General features: G+C 42.9%; 1 protein-coding gene and 1 pseudogene across 1 annotated transcript in view; both read left to right on the top strand.

Annotated features, from left to right (window-relative positions):
- LOC101682921 (serine/threonine-protein kinase MRCK alpha-like) overlaps positions 1-26,800 on the top strand; it is a 53,575-nt gene that overhangs the window by 10,560 nt on the left and 16,215 nt on the right. Inside the window, exons 4-6 of the mRNA XM_045089636.1 lie at positions 9,908-10,018; positions 23,454-23,537; positions 25,731-25,836. Coding sequence (XP_044945571.1) covers positions 9,908-10,018; positions 23,454-23,537; positions 25,731-25,836 — 301 coding nt within the window. The remainder of the gene's footprint in view (positions 1-9,907; positions 10,019-23,453; positions 23,538-25,730; positions 25,837-26,800) is intronic.
- On the top strand, positions 15,184-15,388 carry LOC123387145 (annotated as a pseudogene).

Raw genomic sequence — 26,800 nt, forward strand, 5'->3', positions numbered from 1 at the left:
TAAGTATTTTAAAGATATATGTTAGGGGCACCTGGGTGGCTCAGTGGGTTAAGCCTCTGCCTTTGGCTCAGGTCATGATTTCAGGGTTCTGGGATCGAGCCCCGCATCAGGCTCTCTGCTCCGTGGGGAGCCTGCTTCCCCCGTCTCTCTCTCTCTCTGCCTGCTGCTCTGCCTACTTGTGATCTGTCTCTGACAAATAAATAAAAAAAAACTTAAAAAATATATGTTCAACTCCTACGTGCAAATAAAGAAATACATTTTTAAGTAAACCAGGAGTCAAAGGAGAAATTCTAATAGAAGTGAGAGGACAGTTTGGACTAATAACAAAAACAGCGCACTTCAGTATTTGTGGAACGCAGCTAAAGCAGTATTTAAAACACATGCATAGCCTTCTGTACATAAAATTTAAAGAAGAAAGCCTGAAAAATTAATGAGCTAAGCATCTGTTTTTAGAAGTTACAGAAAAACAGAAATTTAAACTTGAAGAGGGTGGAAGGCAAAAAAGTAGTAACTTAGAAGCAAAACTTTATGATATAGAGAAAGTACCAAAATAGAAAGGAACAGTAAAGCCAACAGTTTCAACTTGGATAAAACCAATAAAAGTGACAAAAGCATGTGATGGTTCACTGAGAAACAAAAATGGGAAGAAAAGGCACATAAGGCCAATATAAAAAAATGATTAAAAGGACATCATATCTGACGCAGATAGTTAAAGATAATGTAGTACATCCTAACTTTGGACCATTTCAAAATATGAAAAACGTGTAAGAAAAATTTGGACAAATTAGAAAATATCAATTATTCAAATCAACTCCAAAATGTGAAAAGCCTGAATATTCCTATAATTATTAAAGAAACTGAATCTGTTGTTAATTATCTTCCCACGATAAAATTCTAGGCCCAGACAGCTTCTATCAAACTTTCAAGAAGAAATGATTCCAATCTTCTGGAACTCTTCCAGAGAACAGAAAAGGAGGAAATACTTCCTGTGATGGTTAGTTTTGTGAGTCGACTTTACTGGGCCACAGAGTGCCCAGACGTTTAGTCAAGACGAGTCTGTGAGGGTGTTTGGGATGAGACAGCAGTTGAATAGAAAAGATTGCTCTACCCAGTGTGGGTGACCTCATCCAATCAGTTGAAGGCCTGGATAGAGGGCATACACTGACCCTCCGGTGAATAAGAGGGAACTCCTTCTGCTTGACCAAATGGGCAGGGCATTGGTCGTTTCTTGGACTTGAATAGAAACACTGCTTTTCTTTGGTCTTAAGCCTGCTGGCCTTTGGTCCGGGACTGACACCTTATAGCTTGCTGACTGCAGACCTCAGGACTCTGCAGCCTCCATCAGCAAGTGAACTAATCCCTTTCAATAAATCTTTGTATGTTTACAAAGTTAGGATGACACATAGAAACATATGAAGATACATAAACAAATAATATGTATGTTTGTTTATTACGAGGAAGCAGCTCACATCGTTATGGTAAAGAACTGACAAGAGACAGATCTAGATGTACTCCCCCCGTCGGATCTGTTCCTCTGGACAGCTCTGACCAGGAAGGATTTTGAGGCCCAGAAGTAAAGTCTCCTCCAACAAATACTTAGAAATGAGGAAGTGGCTTTGGAGCTGGGTGATGGGCGGGGCCAGGAGAGGCTTGCAGCACAGCCAGAAAAAGCCCGGACTGCCAGGAAGGGTCTGTGAGTAGATTATAGGCATTCGGGTGATTCTGGTGGGAGCCGGGAGGGAACGTGGGGAGCTGGGTAGGAGGCCTCCATCTTCTTAGAGAACAGAAATCATCACGGCAGCGTGCTGGTGGCATACGGACATGAGGGCTGTTCTAGACAGTTCTCAGACGGAAAGGAGGGAGAGCTTACTGGAAAGCCAAGGGAAGACAAACTTTGTGGTAAAGGAGCAAAGAACACGGCTGAACTGTGTTCTAGGGTTTTGTGGGGGGCAGAACGTGCCCTGTTGGGCAGAGGGGACTTCGAGGCCAAGTGCTGGAGGTCTGGCTTGGGTCCTCATTGCCGCGAGAGGAGAGGAATGAGTTGAAAGAAGGACTTGTCCAGCAGCCGGAGCCAGAGGGGAATGCACCCTGCGGAGGGGCAGAGACTCCAGGGGAGGAGGCGGCCAGGAAGACGGACCAGATGCTGAAGCTGCGCTGTGGGGAGCCCGGGCTGCCTGGGGCCACGGTAGCGGGGAGGGGGGTGGCAAGGAAGGATCCTTCCTGGGGAACTTGGACGGAGCCTGGCCCTGCCTGCGCGCCTCCAGCCTCTAGAACTTCTACCTTCGTCCGAGGGTTGCTTCCACTCTCTGCAGGCTTGTCCGAGGCTTGGCCGCACAGGATAGACACATTGAGTGTTGGGCAGGGAAGGACAGTGTCCAGGCTCCGTGGAAATGAAGATTGTATCAGCCGAGAAACAGACGACTCCCGGGAGCAGCCCGCTCTCTGCTGGAGCACACGGGGAGTGAGGACTGACCGGGAAGGGAGCGAAACGAAGCACGAAGGGAATCTCGTCAGGGTCATGTCACCGTTACGTCTTCGGTTACACGGATGCTGCTGTGCCGCCTGTTCTCTGTTGTGTTGCTGAGGAGATAAAAAACCTTTTCTTCTTGACCCCATTCTAACCCTGGATTTAATAGACTATGCTTCTGCAAACTGAAATAAAACATTTTTCACATTAAAAAAGAAAAGGAATCAGAAACTAGAACTTTAGGAAATTCTTGAGCCCGTCCATAGTGCTAAAAAGGAGGAAGCTTTTTCGGAGAACACTGAGGGCGTGCCTGTGTCACCATTCGATAAAGACGTCAGGGCTGTGACTCAGGATTTAAGCAGCCCTGTCGGCAGGGGCCAGGAACAGAGACGGCGATCAAACAGCAGAGAGGCTGCCGGTTTGGAGGGAAAGAGACAGAGCCGGCTGCGGGAAGGGAGGACTGGATTGTACAAGGCTGGACCACAGAGCTACCAGGCTGTGAACGTGCACTGTTCCTCAGCAAAGGGGAGAATGACCTTGAGGGCAATTCAGAGACCCTAAGGGCTGGGGCGCCTGGGGGGCTCAGTCAGTTAGGTGTTTGCCTTCGGCTCAGGTCTTGATTTCAGGGTCCTGGGATTGAGACCGGAGTCGGGCTCCCTGCTCAGTGGGAAGGCTGCTTCTCCCTCTTCTCCCCGGCTCGAGCTCTCTGTCACTATTTTTGTTTCTTTCTCAAATAAATAAATAAATAAATAAATAAATAAAATCTTTAAAAACAAACAAGCAAAGAGACCATAAGGGCTGACCCTCTCACCGCAAGCTCAGGGACAAGGCTGCGTCTGTCCTTGGTTTCAGAGGGCAGAAAAGCTACAGAGCACCAGGTGGGCCTGGGAAGGGAGGCTGGCACCTCGGTGGGCCTGGATGGGAGGACAGGGAGCCAAACAGGTTGATCCTCCAGCCTTAAGATGGGCTGGTATCTGCCTGTTTGGACTTGCTCGGGACCTGCCACTCCTTCCTTCTTCCCTGTTTCTCCCCTTTTGGAGTGGCAAGGTCTCCCCCTGGGCCTGTCCCACCAGTGTATTTTGGAAGCAGTAACGTGTACTTTCAAAGATTCCCCGCTGGAGAGGATCTTGCCTTGGGACGAATCTACTTCCAATCCCTCCCAGACCTGATTTAGGTGATTCTGAGACAGGACCTCGGACTTCTGACTTAGAGGTGGTGCTGAGCAAAGGCTTCCAGGGATGCTGGGGTGAAATGCAAGAATTGTGTGTGTGAGGATGTGAATTTTGGGGGACCGGGGACAGTAACTATAAAACAAGTTGTGTTCCCCCACCCCCCAACCCAATTCTTATGTTGAAACCTTGATGCTCAATGTGACTGCATTTGGAGATGGGGTTTTTACAAGATTATTAAGGTTAAATGAGATAATAAGGTTGGGGGCTCTACTCTGATGAGCTTGGAGGGCTTCTCTCCCTCCTTCCCTCCCCTCTAACTACCCTACCCACTCCCCAGTGAGAATGCAGTGAGAATGGGGCCACCTGTAAACCAGGGAGAGGCTCTCATCAGAACCCCACTGTGCTGACCTTCCTCTTGTCCCCCAAGACACAGTACTTTGTTCTGGCAGCCCTAGTTAACTAAAACACGCCCAGATCACTCTCAGTGGCTAATGTAACTTCGTGAGGACACTATTAGAAGGAAAGATTACAGTCTAATCTTACTACAGTGAAAAGAATTCTTTTTTAATTAGTATTTTATTTTATTTTTTAAATTTTATTTATTTATTTGACAGAGAGCGATCACAAGTAGGCAGAGAAGCAGGTAGAAAGAGAGGAGGAAGCAGGCTCCCCGCTGAGCAGAGAGCCAGATGCAGGGCTCTATCCCAGGACCCTGGGATCATGACCTGAGCCGAAAGCAGAGGCTTTAACCCACTGAGCCACCCAGGCGCCCCTAATTAGTATTTTACATCTGCTGTGGAAAATACAGGTTTTTGTTTTAATTGAGAACATAGCCTTAAGTTTTAACTACAGATTTAAACAATTGTTGAGGGTAAGCCTATAATAAGGATGCTCCCATGGTTATTAAAGAAACTTGTATACAACCCGGCATTTTGGCTGAAAATACAGACGCATTTTCAAGCTATAGTTCTGAATTTTAACAAGGACATGCATGGTTTCGCCTGTGCTGATGGCAATGGTATTCCTTGGAGCGAATCAAAGATAACAGACGTTGTTTTCAGTATGTTTCATTGTTATTGCCCAAAGGTGGAACATCTTTGTGAAACACCAAATCTGACCTTTTGAATGAGCCTAGCTAGACAATGGAAATTCCCATGATGCTGAACACGAAAAATTATTTTGAAAAATTGCTGAACTGAATCCAGTTATATACATAAAAAACTAAAAGCCAAAAACCACAATCTGGCTGATTTGGTGCCAACCCAGTAAGGCAAAGTTCAACACCAGAAAATGAATCAGCATAGCATATTAACAGATTAAAAAAAAAAGGTCTGATTTCAATAAAATCATAAAAATATCTGATAAAATTCAATATCTTCTTTTTTAAAAAAGATTTTGTTTATTTATTTGACAGAGAGATCACAAGTAGGCAGAGAAGCAGGCAGAGAGAGAGGAGGAAGCAGGCTCCCTGCGGAGCAGAGAACCCGATGCTGGCCTCGATCCCAGGACCCTGGGTTCATGACCTGAGCCGAAGGCAGAGGCTTAACCCACTAAGCCACCCAGCAGCATTTAGGAACAAGATAAAGATGCCAGTTGTGACTATTTCTATTCGATGTAATATGGAGGGACTTTTCAATGTATTATTAGAATTAGTAAAAAAAGTTTAGCAAGATGGTTGATTTGCTAATATATATACATATAGAGAAATACAGAAATCAATATACAAAAGTCAGTATGTGGAATAAATTTTAAGTATAGAATATACTGCGACTACCATGTTGATATGCAGAAATTGAATGGATTTCTATATCAGTTGAGAAATATGTAATTACCCTTTTTAAAAACAGACATCATTAACAATAGCATAAGAAATCGAGTATTTAGAAATTACTCTAATAGTAGCTACAAGACCCTTGGGAAGGAATATTATAAAATTGAAAGGAAGGGCATCTGCAAAGGCCTGAATGAAATAGGGCAGTGCTATAGTCCTAGACTGAGACTTGACACTGTAAAGATCTCAATTCCCCTTAACTGATCATGTATCAGTTCAACCAACATTCTATCAAGATTGAAGATTCAAAAGACTATATCAAGATTCAATAAAATCCTGATAAAAATCCCAATTCCCCCCCCATGGAACTCGAAATGTACATGGAAACGCAAAAGACCAAGCAAGAAAGAATGTTTTTGAAGATGAAATTGGCTGAGCTTGCTCTATGAAATGTCAAGATGTTAAAGAACGACAGTAATGCGGGGCACCTGGTGGGCTCAGTGGGTTAAGCCTCTGCCTTCGGCTCAGGTCATGATCTCAGGGTCCTGGGATCGAGCCCCGCATCGGGCTCCCTGCTCAGCGGGGAGTAGCTTCTCCCTCTCCCTCTGCCCCTCCCCACAGCTCCTTCTCTCTCTCTTAAATCAAAAAGATCTTGAAAAAGAACCACGGTAGTTGAAACAGTAGGGTACTGGCAAACGCGCAGACACACAGACCAATGGAACAGAACAATATCTAGAGAAAAAGGTACAAAGGCGGACGACAGAAACACAAGGCTCAGAGTGGACAAAGACACTTGCTCCTGGACAACAGGCGAAGGCTTGTGTGCCAAGTCTGGGAAGAGCCTGCGCCAGAGAGAGAAAGTCATCCGCTCAGCACGGGAGGGGCAGGACACTTCCCAGGCAATTCACAGAAGCAGAAATCCAAAGACAATAAACACGTGAAAAAATGCTAGACCCCCTGAGGCACGAGACTGCAGGGCTCATAAATGCTCGGCCGGCAAGCGCTGGGGGGCCCGTGGGGGCCTGAGGCTGCTGGGTGCCCTACCTTATGCTGCGGTGGCCTTGCTCCTCTGTCCAAAAGTACAGGAGCTTCACGACTGACAAACCCAGACGCTCGGCGGCTGGGCAGTGAGTAGAGGAATGGTGGGGTCTTGTCATACGATGAATTCCAGCTGAGCAGCACAGACGACTGAGCCACTGTGGTGTGCACCGCACGGACGAGTCTTGCCACCTGGTGTCGAGGGATGGGTCACTAGGTGACCGGCTTGAGGGGGCCCATGATGGAATGGGCATCAGTGAGTCAAGGAACTCTAATAACGCACTGTATGTTAAGTGACTGAATTGAATTAAAGTTTAAAAACCCCACGACATTGAGTGAGAAAGCCAGGCACCCAGGAGCACAGGCCGGGAACAAATGAGACTACAGCCCCCCTCAGCTCATTGGCAGGGGTGCCCTCTGCTCTGCAGGCCTGGGGCAACTCAGCCGGCAGCACCACTAGCAGAGCCCGCGGTCACTTCCCGCTGCCAGTGCTGGTCGGACTGGCCTCCGTGGTTCTCGCTGGGACTGCGAGACTCATCTCCGCACCAATCTCCAGGGACCTCTGGGGACTGAGACTGATCACTGACAGCCCCGGAGAACACGCATGTGCCCAGAGCCACTTTTTACTGGCAAATTTAAAGCACAAGCCTAGGAATTAGGGTGTGGGGAGGGAGAAGCGGGGTCACCCAAGCGGTCAGGTGTCTAGGCTACCCAGGGCTTTCTGAAAGAGAAGCCCTAACCCTGACGCCGGTGGGGGGAGTGGGGGACAGTCTAATTCCTGCTCGTGTGGCATGCTCGCTGTGTGCTGCAGCTGGAAGTATGATTATTCGGGATGGATGACTTTTGAAACCGAGGCCTCTGCAGTCCTCGCAGAAAGTCAAGCATTTAAATTAGGGTCAGAGGTCTCCAGACAGGCACTGACCCTCTGCAGGGTTTAGGGATGCATACTTAATGTGGCAAACTTCTAAACAAATGCAAAGAGGTGACTACTGTGCCCAAGAGGGTTTCCTTTAGGGAGGAGGGAGGTTGTGACTGGGTCACAGGAGTGGCTCCCGGCCGCCAGCGTCCCATTTCGGATTGTTAGGGTACGGAGTCGACCACCCCTCAATTAGACAGAGAACACTCTCGATAATGCAAGTCACACAGCGAGGTTTATTTCCAGCTAGCTGGGGTCCAAGTATCCACCCGGCGCAGCGGGTTTCAACAAGGACCCCGAGCACTCAAAGCCAAGGGTTTATATAGCATTTTCAAGGCACTTCTTCATAGCTACATACATATGCACCCCACTTTGACAGTTTAACTTTGTTTAACCTTTTGCCACACCAGCGTCACCCTGGCGTCATCCTGGCTGTTAAGCGAGATTTAGGTTTAGAGGAAATTTAACTTTATTTACATTTCCTTCTGCCTCAGCCTCCTTCCGTTTTATGGTGCAACCTTAGGCCTTGAGGAACTGAGCCCTTTGTCACTGGAAATTGGGCCATTGAAGATAGCCCTTTTTGTTAATCACCAGGACATTTGCAAACCAAGGGAGACTCCTGTCTTGCAGGATTGTGATCTCTGCAAGTTAACTATTTGTTTTTCTTTAACATTTGGTCCCTATGGCACCATTACCTAACCTCCCTGGTGGTATATGATTAAGTTGTTTTTTCAGGTTTTAGCTACTTTCTCTCATCTCAAGTTACGTGTGCCCTGTGGGCTGGTTAGGGACGCTCAGTAAAATGGCTTCTCGGCCTTCAGGATGGCCATTCTTATGCTAACCCACTCTTACAGTGCAAGGTGCCAGCTTTTGCTTTGCCAAGATGGCTGTACTTAAGTCAGGGCTAGACTCGAGGTGGGTACAGCCTTGTTTTTCTTGGCCTTCACACCTGCAGCTGATTTCTGGGACTCCCCTGGGGGAGGGGAGCAGGGACTGTAAAATAGGTTCTTACAGGATGTCCAGCGGCATGCTCCAGGATGTGTGCATCGCAGTGATTAACATTCTGTGACTCAGGCCCTTGCCCTGTATTTGCTGCATCTCACGCTGATAACACAATTCTCTGAACAAAGAGAAAACCAGTGTGGACAGAATGGCCGGCGAGACAGAGGGTGAAGACCTGCGGTGAAGATCAGAGGCTGGGAGGGGGGATGCAGGGCCGGCGGAGAGCGAGGCGGGAGGCCCTGAGTTTCCTGTGTGCCCTGTGATGACCGCCGGATGAGCACGGCGCACGAGGGGCCCTGCCAGGCGTTGCCAGGCTTTGAGTTCCAGTCTTCAGCAACAAGCCCAAGGACGTTGTTGGGAGCCTTGCTGATTTCTTCACTATTAGCCACAGAGAAAACGAGATTAATGAATAGGAACTAATTCACAAGCAGATTTCTGAATTCTCCACGCCAAAAAGGCACCCATCAAGTACTACGTGAATAGTGCGTCCTATTTCACAAAAAGGGTCACACAAATTAATGGCAGAAGACACTGTCTCCAACTTGAGAAATGAAAAAACCAGGACATTTGGGGATTTAAGCCATGTATCTGAAGCGGCCCTGAACGGAAAACAAGTTCAGGAGTAATTTACTAGCAGAGAGCGTTGCTTTGCGTATCGTCAATGATTTCTGCTTCTAATTACTCGGCCCGACTGAAGAGCTTGTGGTTTGTTGCCCAAGAACATGTTCATGATAAGGGGCTGGAGCTATAGGCAGTGAACGGGGAAGAAGTAACCAGGAAGACACGGGCTAGTGTGACGAGGCTTGTTTGCACCACCTTCCTGGCCCCAGATGTCCCCTCTCTGGTGACAGGAATGTCCTCCCTTCTCCTGGGACAGGGAGGGCACCTTTCACAGGGAGAAGATTGCCTGCTTTCAGGACAAAGGAAGGTCAGACTGTCCTGCGCGCACTGACTCTTTCTCAGGTGCCTTTAATTCAAAACATCCGTATGCCTGAGTGGGACACCTGCAATAGATACCCGTGGGCAGAATTCTCTTTAGTTTCTAGTCCACGTTTCGGTTACCCACTCTGGATGGAATCCACTTTTCTTTCGACTTCTTAGCACTTTCTTTTCTCTTTCTTCCTTCCTTTTAAAGATTTTACTTATTTGAGAGAGAGTGCACACGAGCAGGGAAGGGCAGAGGGAGATGGAGAAGCAGGCTCCCCACTGAGCAGGAAGCCGGATGCGGGACTGGATCCCAGGAACCCGAGATCACGACCCCAGTGGAAGGCAGACGCCCCACGGGCTGAGCCCCCCAGGTCCCTGTCCTGGTGTTTCCCAGGGGAAGGGCAGGCGGGAGCATGTGGAGCAGCGCTCGGTGCCGTGGTGGGAGCAGATCGCTCCTGGCGGCGGCGTGATGGCAGCAGCCTCATGTGTTCAAACATGTCTAACAAAAATGCTAGAATTACAGCCGCTTACTGAGAAATACTGTAATGTTCACAGTGGACATTAAGAACCATGAACTCTAAACACTGAGCTCCTGCTTTTCGTTTTTTTTCTAGACAGATCCGGTTGAGAACATGTTTGAACAGAACCTCGAGATCAAGTTCTACATCAGTTCTGGACCCGCATCTCTGTCCTCACACAGTGGAGACGAAGCCAACCCCGTTAAGGTGCCACCTGGGAGAGCTTGGCTCCCACCCTGTCGGCGTGTGACATGGCAAAGGGAGAACGAGCCCCGGTCAGACAGACGGCGCCGTGTCTCTCCTCATGGAAAGCACTGCGGGGCCGGCATGGTCTCTGGTCCCTTAGCGGGTCCTCAGGTTAACTGGTGGCGCTGGGGGATTTGGTGCTCACAGGAAAACTCTGCTCCTCAAAGCCTGTGACAGACAACACAGCCTCCATGGGCTCTTGAGGAACAGCAGCTTGCGACTGTGTCTGCTCCGAGCACTCGGGAATCAGGGTAGAGCAGGAACCTGCACTGGAGCATCCAGTCCAGGGCTCGGTGTAATTAGTAAGCTGTAAACTATCTGTAATATATGCTTATGTAAACATAAACATAGCTGGAAATATTTTCTCTTCTTCTATACGATGGCGCGTAAAACAACGTTTCGTTAGCTCTTCCTTCACGTTAATTAGAGACCGAGTCTCTGCAAGAGAAAATGTTTCCTGCAGAAGGTGAAGGGGTCGGTGCCTCTCTGCTCAGGCGCTCCCTGCTCAGAAACGCTGTGCCCCTGCACCCCGGTTAATCTGGGTAGGGGTTCTTTGCTGCCGGCTTTGGGGCCAGGGGCTGGGCCGGAGGCTGTGTGAGGTGTACGTGTGGTTTAGTCGGGAAGGCTCCAGTGTGGCCTCTAGTGGTGCCAGACCTTACCTGCAAATTCTGCTCTGCTCGGAGTCTCCAAAATTTTGATGACCATTTATCTTACTGGTTTAAAAGTTTAGTGACTGAAGCTTTTCTATCATAGAGGAATAACCCACCATGAATCCCCAGGTCTACTGCCCATGAGGCAGCCAGTTTTGTGTCAGATAGAGAGACGAGGATGAAATGGAAGGCACTGCCCGTGTGACTGGCACTGTCCTCCCCCTGGGACGCCCCTGCCCCCTTCTTGTACTTGGCGTCACATGCATGGGTACAAGTCCACCGCTGGGGACTGCTCAGCTGGCATGAAGCACGCGCACACGGAGTCCCTGCTCCTGCACAGCGGGCAGGGCTGAGACGCCTCCCTCGCTCCGAGTGGTGTTCCGGCGTGCGCTTAGATCTACAGGTCGGTTCTGCTCTGGAGGTGCGTCTGGGTTCCTGCCCTGTCTCACCACCGCAGTGTCTCCATTATAGCGAGCCTGTCTGGGCCCTGATGCTTCTACGGCGTCCCCTCTCCCCAGTCCAGGGTCTCAGCCATCTGCGGCCAACCAGGCTCCCGAGCAGGTGACCTCTGCCTGACAGGTGCTCAGGATGCCTGACAGATGCTCAGGAGGCCCCCAGGCCCCGAGCCTAGGGCCTACAGCATTCAGCTCGTGTCATCTCATCCCGCGGACACTTCAGCACCCCCCCCGTATCACAAGATGAAGGGAAGGGATGGGACAAGAAGATGTTTTGGGAGAGAGAGAGAGACCACATTCACCTAACTTTTATTACAGTGTATTGTTCAAACTGGTCAAATTTGTTATTGTTATTGTTGTTCATCCCTTACCGTTCCTAATTTATAAAGCAGACTTCTTCACAGGTGTGTATGAATAGGAAAATGTATTTATGTATATAAGGTTTGGTACTATGTGTGGTTTCAGTACCCACTGGGGGGTCTGCTTACATACGGGCGAGTTTGGTACTATGTGTGGTTTCAGTACCCACTGGGGGGTCTGCTTACATACGGGCGAGTTTGTTCACTATTTTCACATACATGCATATTTTCAATGTAAAATTTTGGCAACAGAGTGCTTTAATTTCCAGGGAATAGTTGCAGGTTTTATGGAAGCTTTGCAGGTACGGTATGAATTTAGTTTTCCTAGCCTACTTGTAATTTACTATTACAAAATTATTGACTATATTCCCTATGTTGCACTTTTCATCTGCATGAGTTATTTATAACTGGGAGTTTTTATTTTTTATTATTTTTTTAACTTAAATTCAATGAGTCAACATCTAACACATCACTAGTTTCTGATGTAGTGTTCAATGACTCATGGCTGCGTGTAACTGGGAGTTTGTATTTCTTGGTCCCCTTCATCCACTTTATCCGTCCCACCACACTTCTCCCTTCTGCCAACCACCAGTGTGTTCTCTGTTTTTATTCAGAGATATTTATACTCACGTCTTCTTTATCCCTTCATACTGGGGGACACTTGTGCTGCTTCCATGTCTTGGCTACCGTAAATAATGCTGCAATAAACAGAGGAGTGCAGATACCTTTTCAGTATTTTCACTTTCTTTGGGTCAATACCCAGCAGTGGAATTACTGGATCACATGGTACTTCTATTTTTAAATTTTGGAGAAAGCTCTGCATTGGTTTCCATAGTGGCTGCACCAGTCTGCATTCCCACCATGGTGGATCTGGGTTCCCTTCTCTCCCTATCCTTGTCCACACGTATTTCTTGCCTTTTTGATAATAATCATTCTGACAGGTGTGAGGTGGGAACTCACTGTGATTTTGACTTGCATTTCCCTGATGATGAGTGATATTGAGCATCTTTTCATGTGTCTGTTGGCCATCTGTGTGTCTTCTTTGGGAAAAAAAAAGTGTCTATTCAGGTCCTCTGCCCATTTTAAAGTCAGATTATTTGGCTTTTTGGTGTTGAGTTGCATGAGTTCTTTATATATTTTGGACATTAACCCTAACTGGATATAGTATTTGCAAGTATCTTGTCCCATTCGGCACGTTGCCTTTTCATTTTGTTGATAGTTACCTTTGTCGTGCAAGTTTTAAAAAATTTTGGTCTACTCCCAATAGTTTATGCTTGCTTTGTTTCTCTTCCCTGAGGAGACATGTCCATAAATATGTTGCAGAGGGTGATGTCCAAGAGATTACTGCCTGTATTTTCTTAGGGTTTTTATGGTTTCAGGTCTCACATTTAGGTCTTAAACCCATCTTGAATTTATTTTTGTGTATGGTCTAAGAAAGTGGTCCAGTTTCATTCTTTTGCATGTAGCCGTCCAGTTTTCCCAACCCCATCTGTACCATCCTTTTCTTACTGAATAGTCTTGGTATCCTTGTTGAAAATCAGTTGATTGTATAAGTGAGGGTTAATTTCTGGGCATTTCATTGGTATATATAACTGTCTGTATGTCAGTACCACACTTAGCTTTCTAAGTGTGAGACCCCCCCACCCCAAACTCTGTTCTTCTTTTCAATACTGTTTGGGCCATTTGGATCCCTTGAGAGTCCATATGCCTTTTGGGATAAATTTTCCTATTTCTGCAAAAGTGTCTCTGAGACTTTGATAAGACCTGCACTGAAACTGTGGCTCATTTTGGGTAATATGGACATCTTAACAATATTAATTCTTCTAATACATGAATATGGGATGTTATTCCATTTATTGGCATCCTCTGGATTTCCTTCTCCAATGTTCTGTAGCTTACAGTGTACAAATTATTTGCCTCCATGGTTAAGTTTATTCCTAAGCATTTTTTTCTTTTCCATGCTATTACAAAGGGGGCTTTTTCATGTATGATCATGTCATCTGTGAATAAATGTACACAGGTCCTCTTCCCGTATAAATTTTAGAATAATATTGTTTATATCTGTAACAAAGCGTTATAGTACTAGCATTTTGAGAGAGGCAGCATTAAACCTGTATTTATTTATTTATAAAAATATTTTATTTATTTATTTATTTGACAGACAGAGATCACAAATAGGCAGAGAGGCAGGCAGAGAGAGAGGGGAAGCATGTTCCCTGCCGAGCAGAGAGCCCGATGCGGGGCTTGATCTCAGGACCCTGAGATCATGACCTGAGCCGAAGGCAGAGGCTTTAACCCATTGAGCCACTCAGGCACCCCAAAACCTGTATTGAACCTAGAGAGAACTGGCAGCATTCCTATGTTGAGTCTTTCCATTCATGGGCTCAGTATGCCTCTCCTCTGACTTATATATTCTTGGACTTCTCTCAACAGCACTTTGTTGTTTTGAGCACACAAGTCTTGGACGTGTTTTGTAAGATTTACAGCTAAGTATTTTTTTTTTTTTTTTTTTTAGCAACTGTAGATGGTGTTGTCAAAGTATAGTTGATTTTTGTATGTTGATCTTGTATCTTGAGAACCTTAAAGCTCATTAATTTCTTAGGATGTTTTTGTTTGTGCGTGTAAATTCCTTGGAATTTTCTATGATCATTTCATCTGAAAATTGGTATAGTTTTATTTCTTCCTTCCCAATCTGTATGGCTTTTGTTTCCTTCTCTTGCCCTACTGCCCTGGCTAGAACTTCCATTGCTATCACAGAATGATGGAGATCTCTTGTACTCACATTAAGGGAAAACAACTCAATCTTTCACCACTAATTATGATGGTAGATGTAGGATTTTTGTAGATGCTCTTTACTAATTTGAGGAAATTTCTTCCGTTCTAGGTTGCAGAGAGTTTTTATCACAAATGAATTTAAATTTTTGGAATGTTATTTCTGCATTAATGTATTCTATGATGAATTTTTGTTTGTTAGCCTGTTAATATGACAGATAGCATTGACTGATTTTCAAATACTGGGTCAGCTTTACTTCTCTGAAATAAACACAATACTCATAATGTATATGCTTTGTGTACACTGTGGGATTCTATTTGCTAATACACTGGTAAGACTTTTGTATCCACATTAACCCAGAATGTCTGTCCGCAGTGTTTTCGTGTATGAGCTGCTCTTGTCTGATTTTGCCATCATAGTAATATGGGCTTCATAGAATGTGTTGGAGAGTATTCTCTTTTATTTAGTGAAAAAAATTGTAGGATATTATTTATAATTATTTTTTAAGCATTTGCTATAATTTTTGAATAAAGCTAATCTGGAGATTTCTTTTTGGGAGTTTTTAAGTTATAAATTTGATTTCTTTAATAGTTTTCAGATTATTCAAATTACTTATCTCCTATTGGGTGAATTGTGGTAGTTTGTACTTTTGGAGAAACTGGTCCATTTTATTTAAGAACTTTCATTGTGGATATATAATTTACTACTCTATTGTGTCAACACTTTATCTGATCAAAAAAAGTGTGGCAACTTCACCTCCCTTTACATCATTTTACTCTTCCTCACTTGTAATAGAATTGTGTTACATCTCTCGCTCTATGTACTGAGGGATATTAGACAGTGTTACAATGTCTGCTTCAACCAGCTAACATAATTTAGAAAATCTATCAAGACCATACTTTCAGGGATCATCTCTACAGTCTGTTCCTAGAAAAGTTTCTCTCCACGTGTAGAATGTCCAAAACCACAAGGAGGAGATACAGTGTCCCTTCCCACTGGGTCTGGATGTTGCTTCTCCAGCTGCCCTTTGCCACTGATGATCATTTTTCTCCTCCTCTGGGGGAGTAAAAGGGAAGGGACACCCTTTGAGAGGCTTCTAAAAAAAAAAATCTATCCTATTTACCTGTATTTTCACTCTTGCCACATTCTTTCTTCCTTTTGGTTCTTTCATTTCCCTTCTGTGTAGAGAACTTACTGTAACCATCCCAGGTATACTGCAGACAAGTACTCTCCAAGTTTTTGAGACTGTTTTGATTTAAAAATCACTTAAAAATTTAGTGGGCTTTAGGGACACCTTGCTGACCCAGTCTGTAGATCATGCAACCCTTGGTCTCAGGATTTTAAGTTTGAGCTGCACATTAGGTGTAGAGATTACTTAAAAATAAAATCTTTTCTTTTTTTCAGAAAGATTTTATTTATTTATTTGACAGAGAAAAAGTGAGAGGGAACATGCAGGGGGGGAGGGGCAGAGGAGAGAGAGAGAAGGAAGCTCCCCGCTGAGCAAAGGAACCAAGCAGGGTTCCTGGGGCTCGATCCCAGGACCCTGGGATCATGACGTGAGCTGAAGGCAGATGCTTAGCCAACTGAGCCATCCAGGCATCCCAAGGAACCTCTTAAAAAAATAAAATCTTCGGAAAAATTTAGTGGACTTTATTTGGGGCTAGTTTTACATTCATAGAAAAATTTAGTGCCAAATACAAGTTCTTACTTACCTGTCTCACCACCACCCACCCGCCCCCATCCCAGTTATTTCCATTGTTAACAACTTGCGTTAGTTTGGTACATTTCTTACAGTTATGAGTTGTTATTATTATTATTAACTGAAGTCTATCGTTAAGGATCACATTTTGGATTACACACTTTATGAATGTACAACCAGATAAATGACAAATGGGTAACAGACAGATCCATCACTATGGTATCAGAAACGCGCAGTTCACTGTTTTAACGACACCTGTTCCCCACCTATTCTTCCCTCCCTCTCTCCACCACCTCAAATCCTGGAAACCATCAGCCTTTCCACTGTCTTCACAGCTTTGCTCTTTCCACTGTCATATAGCTGGAATCGTATAGCTTTTTCAGATTGGTTTCTTTCATTTCGCAATGTGCATTTAATACATTTTTTCCCTCTGGCTGCTTTCATTATTGTTTTTTTTTTTAATTTAATTTTTTGCCTTTAGTTTCCAGAAGTTTTACTACATTGTGTCTTGAATGTATTTCTTTGGGTTTATCCTATTCAGAACTCAGCTTCTTTAATCTATTGTCTATGTCTTTAGCTGAACTCAGGATTTTCAGACATTATTTTTCTGAGGACTTTCTCAGCCTCACCCTTTATACTCTCCTTCTGGGACTCTGATGTTAGATCTTTTGTAATAGTCCTATTTTTCCTGTCTATTTTGTCTATGATGTTTATATAGGATAATTTATATTGTTCTATCAAGTTCATGAATTCTCTCCTCTGTTCTGTTCTTCTTTTGAGCCATCCTCTGAATTTTTAATAGTGATTACTGCATTTTTTAAGTTTCTCAAATTCCACTGGTTCTTCCTTACAGCTTCTATTTCTTTACTGAGACTTTTTACAAGTTTTTTAAAAATGCTTTTGCCAGAATGTTTCTTTGATTCATATAAAAATTAGAATCTCTTGTGTAAATTACACAAGAGAAACTCAGATCTTCCCAACAATCCCCAGAAATACATACCCTAGTGAATGCTATATAAAATGGGTTCTTCATACATACTGGTGAAATTTTAGCTTACCATGGATTACTAAAACAATCTTCATTGAAGATCAGTGGAAACCAAAATTAGGTTAAGTTGAAAATACATAAAATAACATTAAAAATTTTTAATAAAAGTTGTTTTATGGTGAGGGGAGGGAAAAAGAAAGAAATAGATATAAACCAGTACCTACTGTATATTAAGCATTTTCACATAACTTTGTGTGTATTTACCTCACCCAGTAAATGCCCCAGTATGTTTTATTCTAATTTTACATATAGGAAAAACTTAGACTTCATGGCTAAGTAACTTGCCCAAAGTCACACCTAACAGGTGACAATGAAGAGGCTTGTCTCTAAATTCCATGACATTTTCCACTTTGTATGTTAACTCCAAAATTCAGTCTTTAAATATGACATATTGAAGATTTCACAAAGAAGCTTAATTCTGCTTGCCTGGAGCTATTTTAAAAGCTAGGGAATGAGAGCAAGCGAATCAGGCTGTGGTTTAAAATGTAGTTGAGATCACAAAAGTTGCATCAGAATTATTAATCTCTCTTCTTTGAACACCAGGCAGCTATCAATATTCAGACTGTCTTCCTGTTTTTTTCCTTCATGAAGGTACTACAATTCAACAAATACTCTCATGTAGCAGTATCTGTTCTCAGTGAACACTAACAGATAACAATTTTCTTTCTTCGTGGTGCTTGCATTCTAGTGTGGGAGAGAGAAACAATAACAGCAAACATATTAAGTAAACTATAGAAAATGCTAAGTACTATAGGGAGAGTCAGCACAACTGGTCAGAAGATCAGGAGTGTAGGGGAAAAGGAAGGAGAAGAGTTGGAAGGAAAAGTTTTAAATACTGAATCCAGATAGTCCTCATTGGGAAGGTGATATTTCAAGGAGGGTAATGACTTGTCTCAAGTGGAGTTGATTTAAAAAAAAAAAAAAAAAAAAAAGATGTATCCTGGAACACTAAAAAGAAATAAAATAAAATGGAAAAAAAAACAGATATATATGTGTACATATGTGCATGAAAGCATGTGAGGATGTGAACATGTGTGATGGGGAGGGAATGGGGAAACATCATTTCTGAGTATTGAACACTCTGAGTATTGAACACCCCCAATATGGTTCTTTTTCCTAAATCCTAAATTCCTTGGGAACTGGTGTTCCTAAGTATCTATTTTCTATACTGATTTTTAAATTACTATTTTCACACTGACAAGGAGAATAAACATGTTTCACAGTATATATAACTACTTGTATGTACTTTTGACAGTGTATCACTCTTCTGATGGACAGGGAGATAGGAGGGGCAGGGAGATCCCAACTTTGCCGTGTACTTTGTGTCCCCATTACTGTCATTAGATTTTCACACACTGCTGACTCTCTTTGGTTCTTGTCTCCTAGCATCATAGTTTTTGGCATCTAAATTACTTCCATCCCCCTTCCATACTTACTGCCCTATTGTATGGCTTTTCAGTTCTCAAAACCCATCAAGAAGAATCTGTATTAGGACAGGCTACACTTCATGGCAAAAACATCCCCCAAATCTCAGGAGCTTAAAATAACTACAGTCTATTTCTTAATCACACTAGATATCCAACAGAGACCAACAGGGGTGCTCAGCATTTCACAGTCACACAGGAACCCAAGCTGTTACAGCAGCAATCATCTTTTTTTTTTTTTATTATCTAATTTTTTATTTTTTTATATAAACATATATTTTTATCCCCAGGGGTACATGTTGTTGTTTCAAAAATACCACCAATGCTATCTTCATTGGTTGGCCTTTTATTTTATTTTTATTTTTTAAATTTAATTTTATTTTTTCAGTGTTCTAAGATTCATTGTTTATGCACGACACTGAGTGCTGAATGTAATAGGTGCCCTCCTACACTTAAATAGGTAATACATGCACAGAATACTAAAAGTTGTACATGAAAGTAAGTCTCTGTTAACTCTGCCCCCAGCCACAGCAGACCACCACTACTCAATGCATATATTCCACATTTTCTTCTGTTATTTTACCCAAATGTAAACTTTTAGATACTTTGCCTTTTCACTTAAAGATGTGAAAGTAATCTTTGTAAATGATATGTATTTGCTTCTTAGAACTCCATGACCAACTCTCTTTACTCCCAAGCAGTAACATGAATACATGCTTATTTAGCATTATTTCAGGCAATATTCTAAGCTCTAGTGGACAAGATAGAAGAAAACCACTTGTCTTTGAGAGTTTACCTTCCTAATTCATGGTTGGTGATATGATGGCCTCTGTGATAGGATGGAAGAGGGAGAAATGAATTTCTTCAAACATAATCAGAGGAAGCTTTAAGAGAAAAGTGGAAATTTATCTGGATTTTAAGTGGTTGTAATTCAATGTGAAGAACTGGGAAGAAAGAGCACTCCAACACAAATGCATTGGAGTTACAGTTTTTTTTTTTGTTTTAAAAGTGTTATGTATCTCTTGTTTCTCATGGTAACACTTGAGCTTCTACATTTGAGGTTTCCATTTGCTTAACATTTTGGGAAATTGATTCCTTTTGGAAATGACTTATTTGTAAAATAAAATTGCTTATTTGTCTTAGAAATCAAAAAAAAATTAGAATCTCTTCGTCTATAGCTACAAAAATTCTTTCTGGGATTTTGATTGGTGTTGCATTAAATGAATAGATTAATGAGAATTAATATACTCACTATATGGCATCTTCCAATTCATGAACATGGTATGCATTTCCATGTATTTAGGGCTTAACTGCTTTCATCAGTGCTTGGTAGTTGTCAGGCAACAGAGTCTGTGCATGTTTTGTTAGGCTTATTTACATATGTTTATAAATATATATTTACTTATTTAGTTATATATATGTGTGTGTGTGTATATATATATATATATTTAAATTTTAGAGGTACTGTGAATAGTACTTAAATAGTACTTTAAAATCAGTTTCCTATAGATTCAATGCAATCCCAGTCCAAACTCTGGCAAGTTATTTTGTGAATGTTGACAAACTGATACTATAGTTTATACACAGAGACAAAAGACCAAGAATAATCAATATAATATCAAAGGGGAAGAACCAAGGTGGAGGACTGATGCTACCCAACGTCAATACTTACTATACCGCCACAGTAACCAAGACAGCATGGTATTGGTAAAAGCAAAGACAGACAGATTGATGGGACAGAACAGGAAGCCCAGAAATAGACCCACATAAATATGATCAACTGATCCTTGGCACGAGAACAAAAGCAAAACAATGGAGAGAAGGTGGGCTTTTCAACAAACGGTGCTGGGACAACAGGACATCCACCTGCAAAAGAATAAATCTAGACTCAGAGCTTACACACTCCACAAAAATTAACTCAAAATGCACCACAGACCTAAATGTAAAATGCAAAACTATAAAACTCATTGAAGAGATCACAGGAGAAAATCTAGATGACCTTGAATTTGGCAATGACTTTTTAGACACAGTATCCAAAGATAAGCTGGGCTCTATTAAAATGAAAAACTCCTCTATAAAGACAACGTCAAGAGAATGCAAAGACAGTTGACAGATTGAGGGAAAGTATTTGCAAAGACAAATTTAAACTGCTATCCAAAATACACAAAGAACTCTTAAAACTCAACAATAAAAAAACAAAACAATTAAAAAAGAGCCAAAGACCTATACAGGTACTTCAATACAGAAGATACATGGATTATAAATAAGCATGTGATCTCCAATCCGATGTAATCGGAGAAGTGCAAAACTTAAAACAACAACGAGACACCACTCCATGCCTGTCAGCCTGGCCAAAACCTGGAATGCTGACACCACCTCACGCCCGTGCGGCCACAGCGACTTTGACCATCGCTGCTCAGAGTGCGGCATGGTGCAGCACCTGGAAGGCGGTCTGGCTGTGTCTTACAGATCTGAGCACACTCTTCCATACTACCCTGCAGCTGCACTCCTCGATCCTTACCTAAATAAAATGATAACTAATCCCTGTATCTAATTATGTACATGGATGTTTATAGCAGCTTTATTCGTAAATGCCACAAGGTGGAAGCAACCAAGATGTGCTTTAGCAGGTGACGGAAAAATGGTACATCCAGACAATGGGACATTACTCACTATTTAAAAGAAACAAATTATTAAACCATGTAAAGCCATGAAGAGACCTTAAAGTATTCACACATAAAAGAGCTCATCTGAAAAGGCAACATACTGTACGATTCCAACCACACGACATTTGAAACAGGCAAAACCACGGGTCTAGTGAAGCAATCGGCACTCGCCATGGTTTGGGGGAGAAAGGGTGAACAGGTGACGCACAGAGGATTTCGGAGGTCGTGAAGATACTCTGTACGGTACCATGTTGGTGGACACATGTCTGCACATTTGTCCAAATCCACAGAATGTACAACACCAAGAATGAACCCTAGCGCAAACTATGGACTTTGAGGGATGATGTGTCAGTATTTCACGGATTCTAATTCTGGTGGGAGATGTTGATAACTGGGGAGGCTGTGCATGTGTGGGGGCAGGGGATAGGAAATCTCTGTACTTTCCCTCAATTTTTCTATGAACCTTAAACTGTTCTGAAATATTGTCTTGGTAAAAAAAATCAGTTCCCAATTATTTATTAGTGTTATACAGAAATATGATCAATTGTGTTAACCCTGTGTCCTGTGATCTTCCCAAACTTACCAGTTTAAGATTTTTTTCCTTTGACATTCCTTGGAATTGTCTATGCGCACAATCTTATCATCTGCAAATAGGACAGTTTGCTTTCTTTCCCAGTTCAACCTAGAACACCAGCTAGGATTTTCAGCTTGATGTTGAATTAAAGTGGTGGTAGTGGGTCATTCTTGCCTTGTTTTCATTCTTAGGCGGAAGCATCCGATTTTTCACCCTGAGTGGTAATGCTTGCTTTTGTTTTTTTGTAAATACCTTTCATCTGATTAAGGAAATACTTCCTATTCCTAGTCTGTTGAGAGTTTAATCATGAATGGATATTGAATTTGTCAAACGCTTTTTGCATCAACTGGTATGATGTGGTATCTCTTCTTTAGACTTAAGATAGTCTCTTTTTAAACAAAAGAAGATTAAAACAAGGGTAATTCATCAATAAATATCTAATATTTAAGAGAAAATCTTTATCATATTCATTTTTATAAATTCATATGAAAAAGTCTATTTAATGGGACACAGTAAATAGCACAGTGAATCTCCATCAATTTCTTTTTAAAGTGCCTTGATTTTTTTTTTTTTTTTTTACTTTATTAACATATAATGTATTGTTTGTTTCAGGGGTACAGGTCTGTGATTCTCAGTCTTACACAATTCACAGTCTCACCACAGCACACACCCTCCCCAATGTCCCTCCCCCAGCCACCCCATCCCTCCAACCCCACCCCCACTCCAACAACCTTCAGTTTGTTTCCTGAGATTAAGAGTCTCTCATGCTTTGTCTCCCTCTCTGGTTTCATCTTGTTTCATTTTTCCCTCTCTTCTCCTATGATCGTCTGTCTTCTTTCTCAAATTCCTCATATCAATGAGATCATATGATAATTGTCTTTCTCTGATTGACTTATCTGACTTAGCATAATGCTCTTTAGTTCCATCCACAACATTGCAAATGGCAAGATTTCATTTTTTTGAGCCCTTTTGAAAGTATTTTTGTAAATTTGGCACATGTCCCCTACCTCCTGCATTTACTACCAAACTTGTAGGTTTTCTCCACGGTATGTGCCATCCTGAAAGGACGGACATTCCTCAAGTCTGTATACCTACATGTTCTGCTTAACCATTTAACAACTAAGTGTACTAGTAACACCTGTAAGCATCCAATTCTTCCCATTTCAAGAAATATTTTCTGAGTTCCCAGGAAAGAAATATTGTATGTCATATAGACAGCTAAGTTTTACAGTTGTTGAAGTCTAACTATATAAAGGTGATCTAGATTATCTAAGAATATTTTTAGATAATTAGTACTAACTCAATCTTGCTGAACCCTCTGTAATTGATTTTAATATATTTCCATATATGTACAGCCATTAAATTCTTATTCACAGTTACAAAACAGGTATTTCAAAGAGTCTTTTGAGGACTCTGATCATATATCTACTTATTAAAAGTCCCTTCCAAATACACTTATGATGGGTGTTCTTTTAACGTGGCCCACATGCTACGACATATTATTTGAAATAATAATATACCAACCTGCAACACATTGTATAAGATAAACACACACTTTGTTTGTGGGAAGGGAAGCATATACTAAATCACTTAAAATGTCTTTTCCCCACTGTAAGAATTTTAATTTTACTATGTTTTTGTCTATTAACCAGTATAATCCTTTTGCCTCATTGGGGGAATTACTCCATCCTCACAGTTTTGGAGATCTATGTAATGTGTCCTTGTCTATGTTCATTCCCTTGATTCAGGTTGTAGATTCTGCTCATCTTCCGGTCCACACTCCAACAATAAAGAGAAAGGAATATCACAGTAGCATCCGCCTTCCAACTAAGGTACTTGATTTAATTATAAGCTGAGCGGGTTCCTTTCAAAATGAGAATAAACTGGTTTTGCTGTTACTGCCTTGGTATTTACCAAAATTTTTTTTTTGCAGTTACATTCATCAAGCCTCCAATCAGATTTAAAAATTAACACAACAGAAAATTCCATTATAAAAATCTTCTTAAGGTTTGATTACAGCACAGGGGTGAAACATTTTGACTACTTCAGGGGAATGTCTTTTCTATTAAATGGGCTTTGCATGCCTGTCAAGTCTCATTTAGAAATCTTGGATGATGGTAAACTAATTAACTGAGTTTTGCCATGAAATCCACTCAAGGGATCCTGTATCTCATAACTTACTCCCAGATAAATTCCAAATTCAGCCATAATTCAAATGTAAAACTGAAACCACGTATTAGAAATACATTAGAAAGTCTTATAATTTTGGAGGAAAGCCTTCATTTTTTGAATCAATGTACTGCCTATTTAACAAATAATTAAAAATGACCAAAATATTCAAAGCATTCCTTTTTATTAGCAATAAGTAACCAGAAGCTGTAACAAAACAGCAATAAAAGGAAATTCATAAACACAATAAACCTGTTTTCCCAAACCTGATAGCAAATACTATCATAAATGATTAAACACTAAATCTTTTCAATTAAAACCAGGAACAGTACAGAATTACCCCATATCACCATTAGTATTCAGTCATTTCTAGGAAATGCAATAAAAATGAAAATAAAATGGCTGGAATATACACTGGAACATAATGGTCTTTCACAAGGTCAGTATGACTGTTTGCCCACAACACCCAAGAGATTCTGGTTTAGAAAAATAACCTACTAAAATTAATAAGGTAATTTGAAAATAAGGTAAATATATAAAATAACATGGGTTATCTCTGTAATATAATGAATATCTAGGAAAGAAATAGAAGACATTTCCATGCCAAGATCAACAAAAATATACATTAAGGAAAACAGAATAAAACACGATGAGTGTTCTGTCAAAATGAATGTAAGGCAGTATCAATCTGAATATCGAAAGTATTTTATTTTCTTCTTTCTGGTTTTCCTTCCTTTGTTGCGGTTCATTGCAGTATATTAGAAAAGGTATACATCTCTGCTAAGAAAAGCCAAGAAAGGGAGAAAAAGAGCAGGTGCAGATGTCAGCTTCAGGCGGGAGGTGAGAGCGTGGGTGAGATGGGCAGAGCTGAGGGATCTTAACGCTGAGTGATGGGGACGCCTACTGACCAGGCAGCGGGTCCCTTAGAAGCCTAGAAGCACTCAGGGACTGGAGACACCAGGTCCCCCAGGAGGTGAGGGTGCTGTGCAGCTGTGCAGAAGGGGGCAAACCGGAGACCTGAATAGGGGGTGTGGGGAGCCCCACCCCACACGGGGTCCAGGGCAGGGCAAGCAGACTGCCCTTCTGTCCACGGTATGATGAGGAAGAAGATACACGAAGGACGGCAGACTTGCCAGCGGGTGTTTGGAGAAGCCAGAGTTTGTTAGGATTCCCGTGTTGCCCTTTTACGGTAACAGTAATTTTGAGGACAAAGGGGACTGATCAGGGACTGGCCGACCCTCGGTGGGTTACCGATCTGCTGCTCATGGTGACGGCACATGCAGCTCTCCTCAGTGGGGCTTTGGTTTGGAGTTTCAGGATGCCTCTGTCCCACAGCCACACAGCCTGCTTCGCTGCACCCTCCAATTCACGATTTTTTTTAATTGGTAGACAATGAAACACATGATTTGCTAGAGAGAAAATTTTAAAATTATTCTTTCCTTCCACAGAAGGTATAAAAACTGTGTTCCTTCTGGCTTTCTCCTCATTCAAGTATGTAGGCAGAGGCTGTCTCACCCGCCACGGCAGCATCTGTCAGTTGAGACAGCATCGTTGCAAGGTTCAGAATATACTGGACCAAATAAAAGCCAGGCCCGATTTATTCGGTTCCAAACAGTATTAATGAGTATGTGATCACCAGTAGATGATTCTCTTCCTCCTCCTCTTTCTTTCCTTGGTAATTTTTTGGGATCCCTTGCTCAACATTTCGTAGTTAGGAAGGAATGAGGGGACAAGATCTTCCGTTCTGGTGAGAAAGTCGGGGAGCTGCTTTTCTTTGTGCATAAAATGGTATCTGTGACCAGAACCACCGCTTCAGTGTGATTTTACCTCCTGTGCTTGGTTGGTCTGTCTTGTAGAGTAAGAGCCACCGGTTTTTCCTCACGTCCTTCACGGCCCCCACCAAGTGTCACCAGTGCACGTCTCTGATGGTGGGCTTGATAAGACAAGGCTGTGCCTGCGACGGTAAGACCCGGGGAAGAGTGGTGCGGGGGGCCAAGGCCGGTGTCTCTACGTGGTCCTTACGTGCCCTTGTCTGCAGGGGCTCCCGCAGCAAAGCACACACCCGGGTGGGTAGAAACACAGACGTGTTGCTCATAGGCCGGAAGTCTGGTTCTGGTGAGAGCGGTCTTCAGGGGGGCAGAGCACGGACTTCTGCCTGTGCCCCCACAGGGTGAAGGGGCCTCCCTCATCAGGGCGTTCATCCCAAGCATGAGGGCTCTGCCCGCTGCTCCCTAGCGTCTCCCACGGACGGGCCCCACCTCCAAACATCACTACATTGGGGGGTACAATGTCAACATATGGATTTTGGGGGGACACATTCAGTCCGTCGCAATACGTCATTAAGCAAACATTCTGTTGTCTCTGAATTGCAGAAGCATGGCAGGAAAGGGATTCCTTTGCTAAAAATCTCTCGGAATCTGTTGCATTTTGGAAAGATTGGATCCTTGGTCATTGGGAATGTTAGGGGGACTGTGGCACTGTGAGACGGCAGCCTTTGCGGCCTGTGCGCGCTATCCCCGGAAGCCCTGCTGTGCAGCCTTCAGGCAGGGCCACATCTTTTAAGAACATGCATTTAGGAATATTTCATTCCCTGTAATACTGCTAGAGCACAATGACCAGATTCAGGAGTTCATGCGGCAGGAAACGGACGCTATCCGTGAGCTGTAGCTGCTTTATCCGACTCATTCAATCTACTGTAAATACTACTCTCAGGGAGCAAAGTGCTTTTGGAAATATCGGACAGTGGGTCACTGTGCTCTAGGACGAGGAATGAGGGAAACTTCTAGGCAACAGACCCTGTGCTGTGGTGGGTTCCTTTGCCAGCGCTGTCCAGTGCTCACTCCAGGACACGGTGCTGAGCAGGACAACATTCCTGCCCTCGGCACTGCCACCGTCACACCCCCTTTACCATAAATGCAACCTGGTG

This window comes from Mustela putorius, unplaced genomic scaffold (genome assembly GCF_011764305.1).
Source record: "Mustela putorius furo isolate JIRA1106 unplaced genomic scaffold, ASM1176430v1.1 tig00003845_pilon_pilon_pilon, whole genome shotgun sequence".
NCBI classification, from domain to species: Eukaryota; Metazoa; Chordata; class Mammalia; order Carnivora; family Mustelidae; genus Mustela; species Mustela putorius.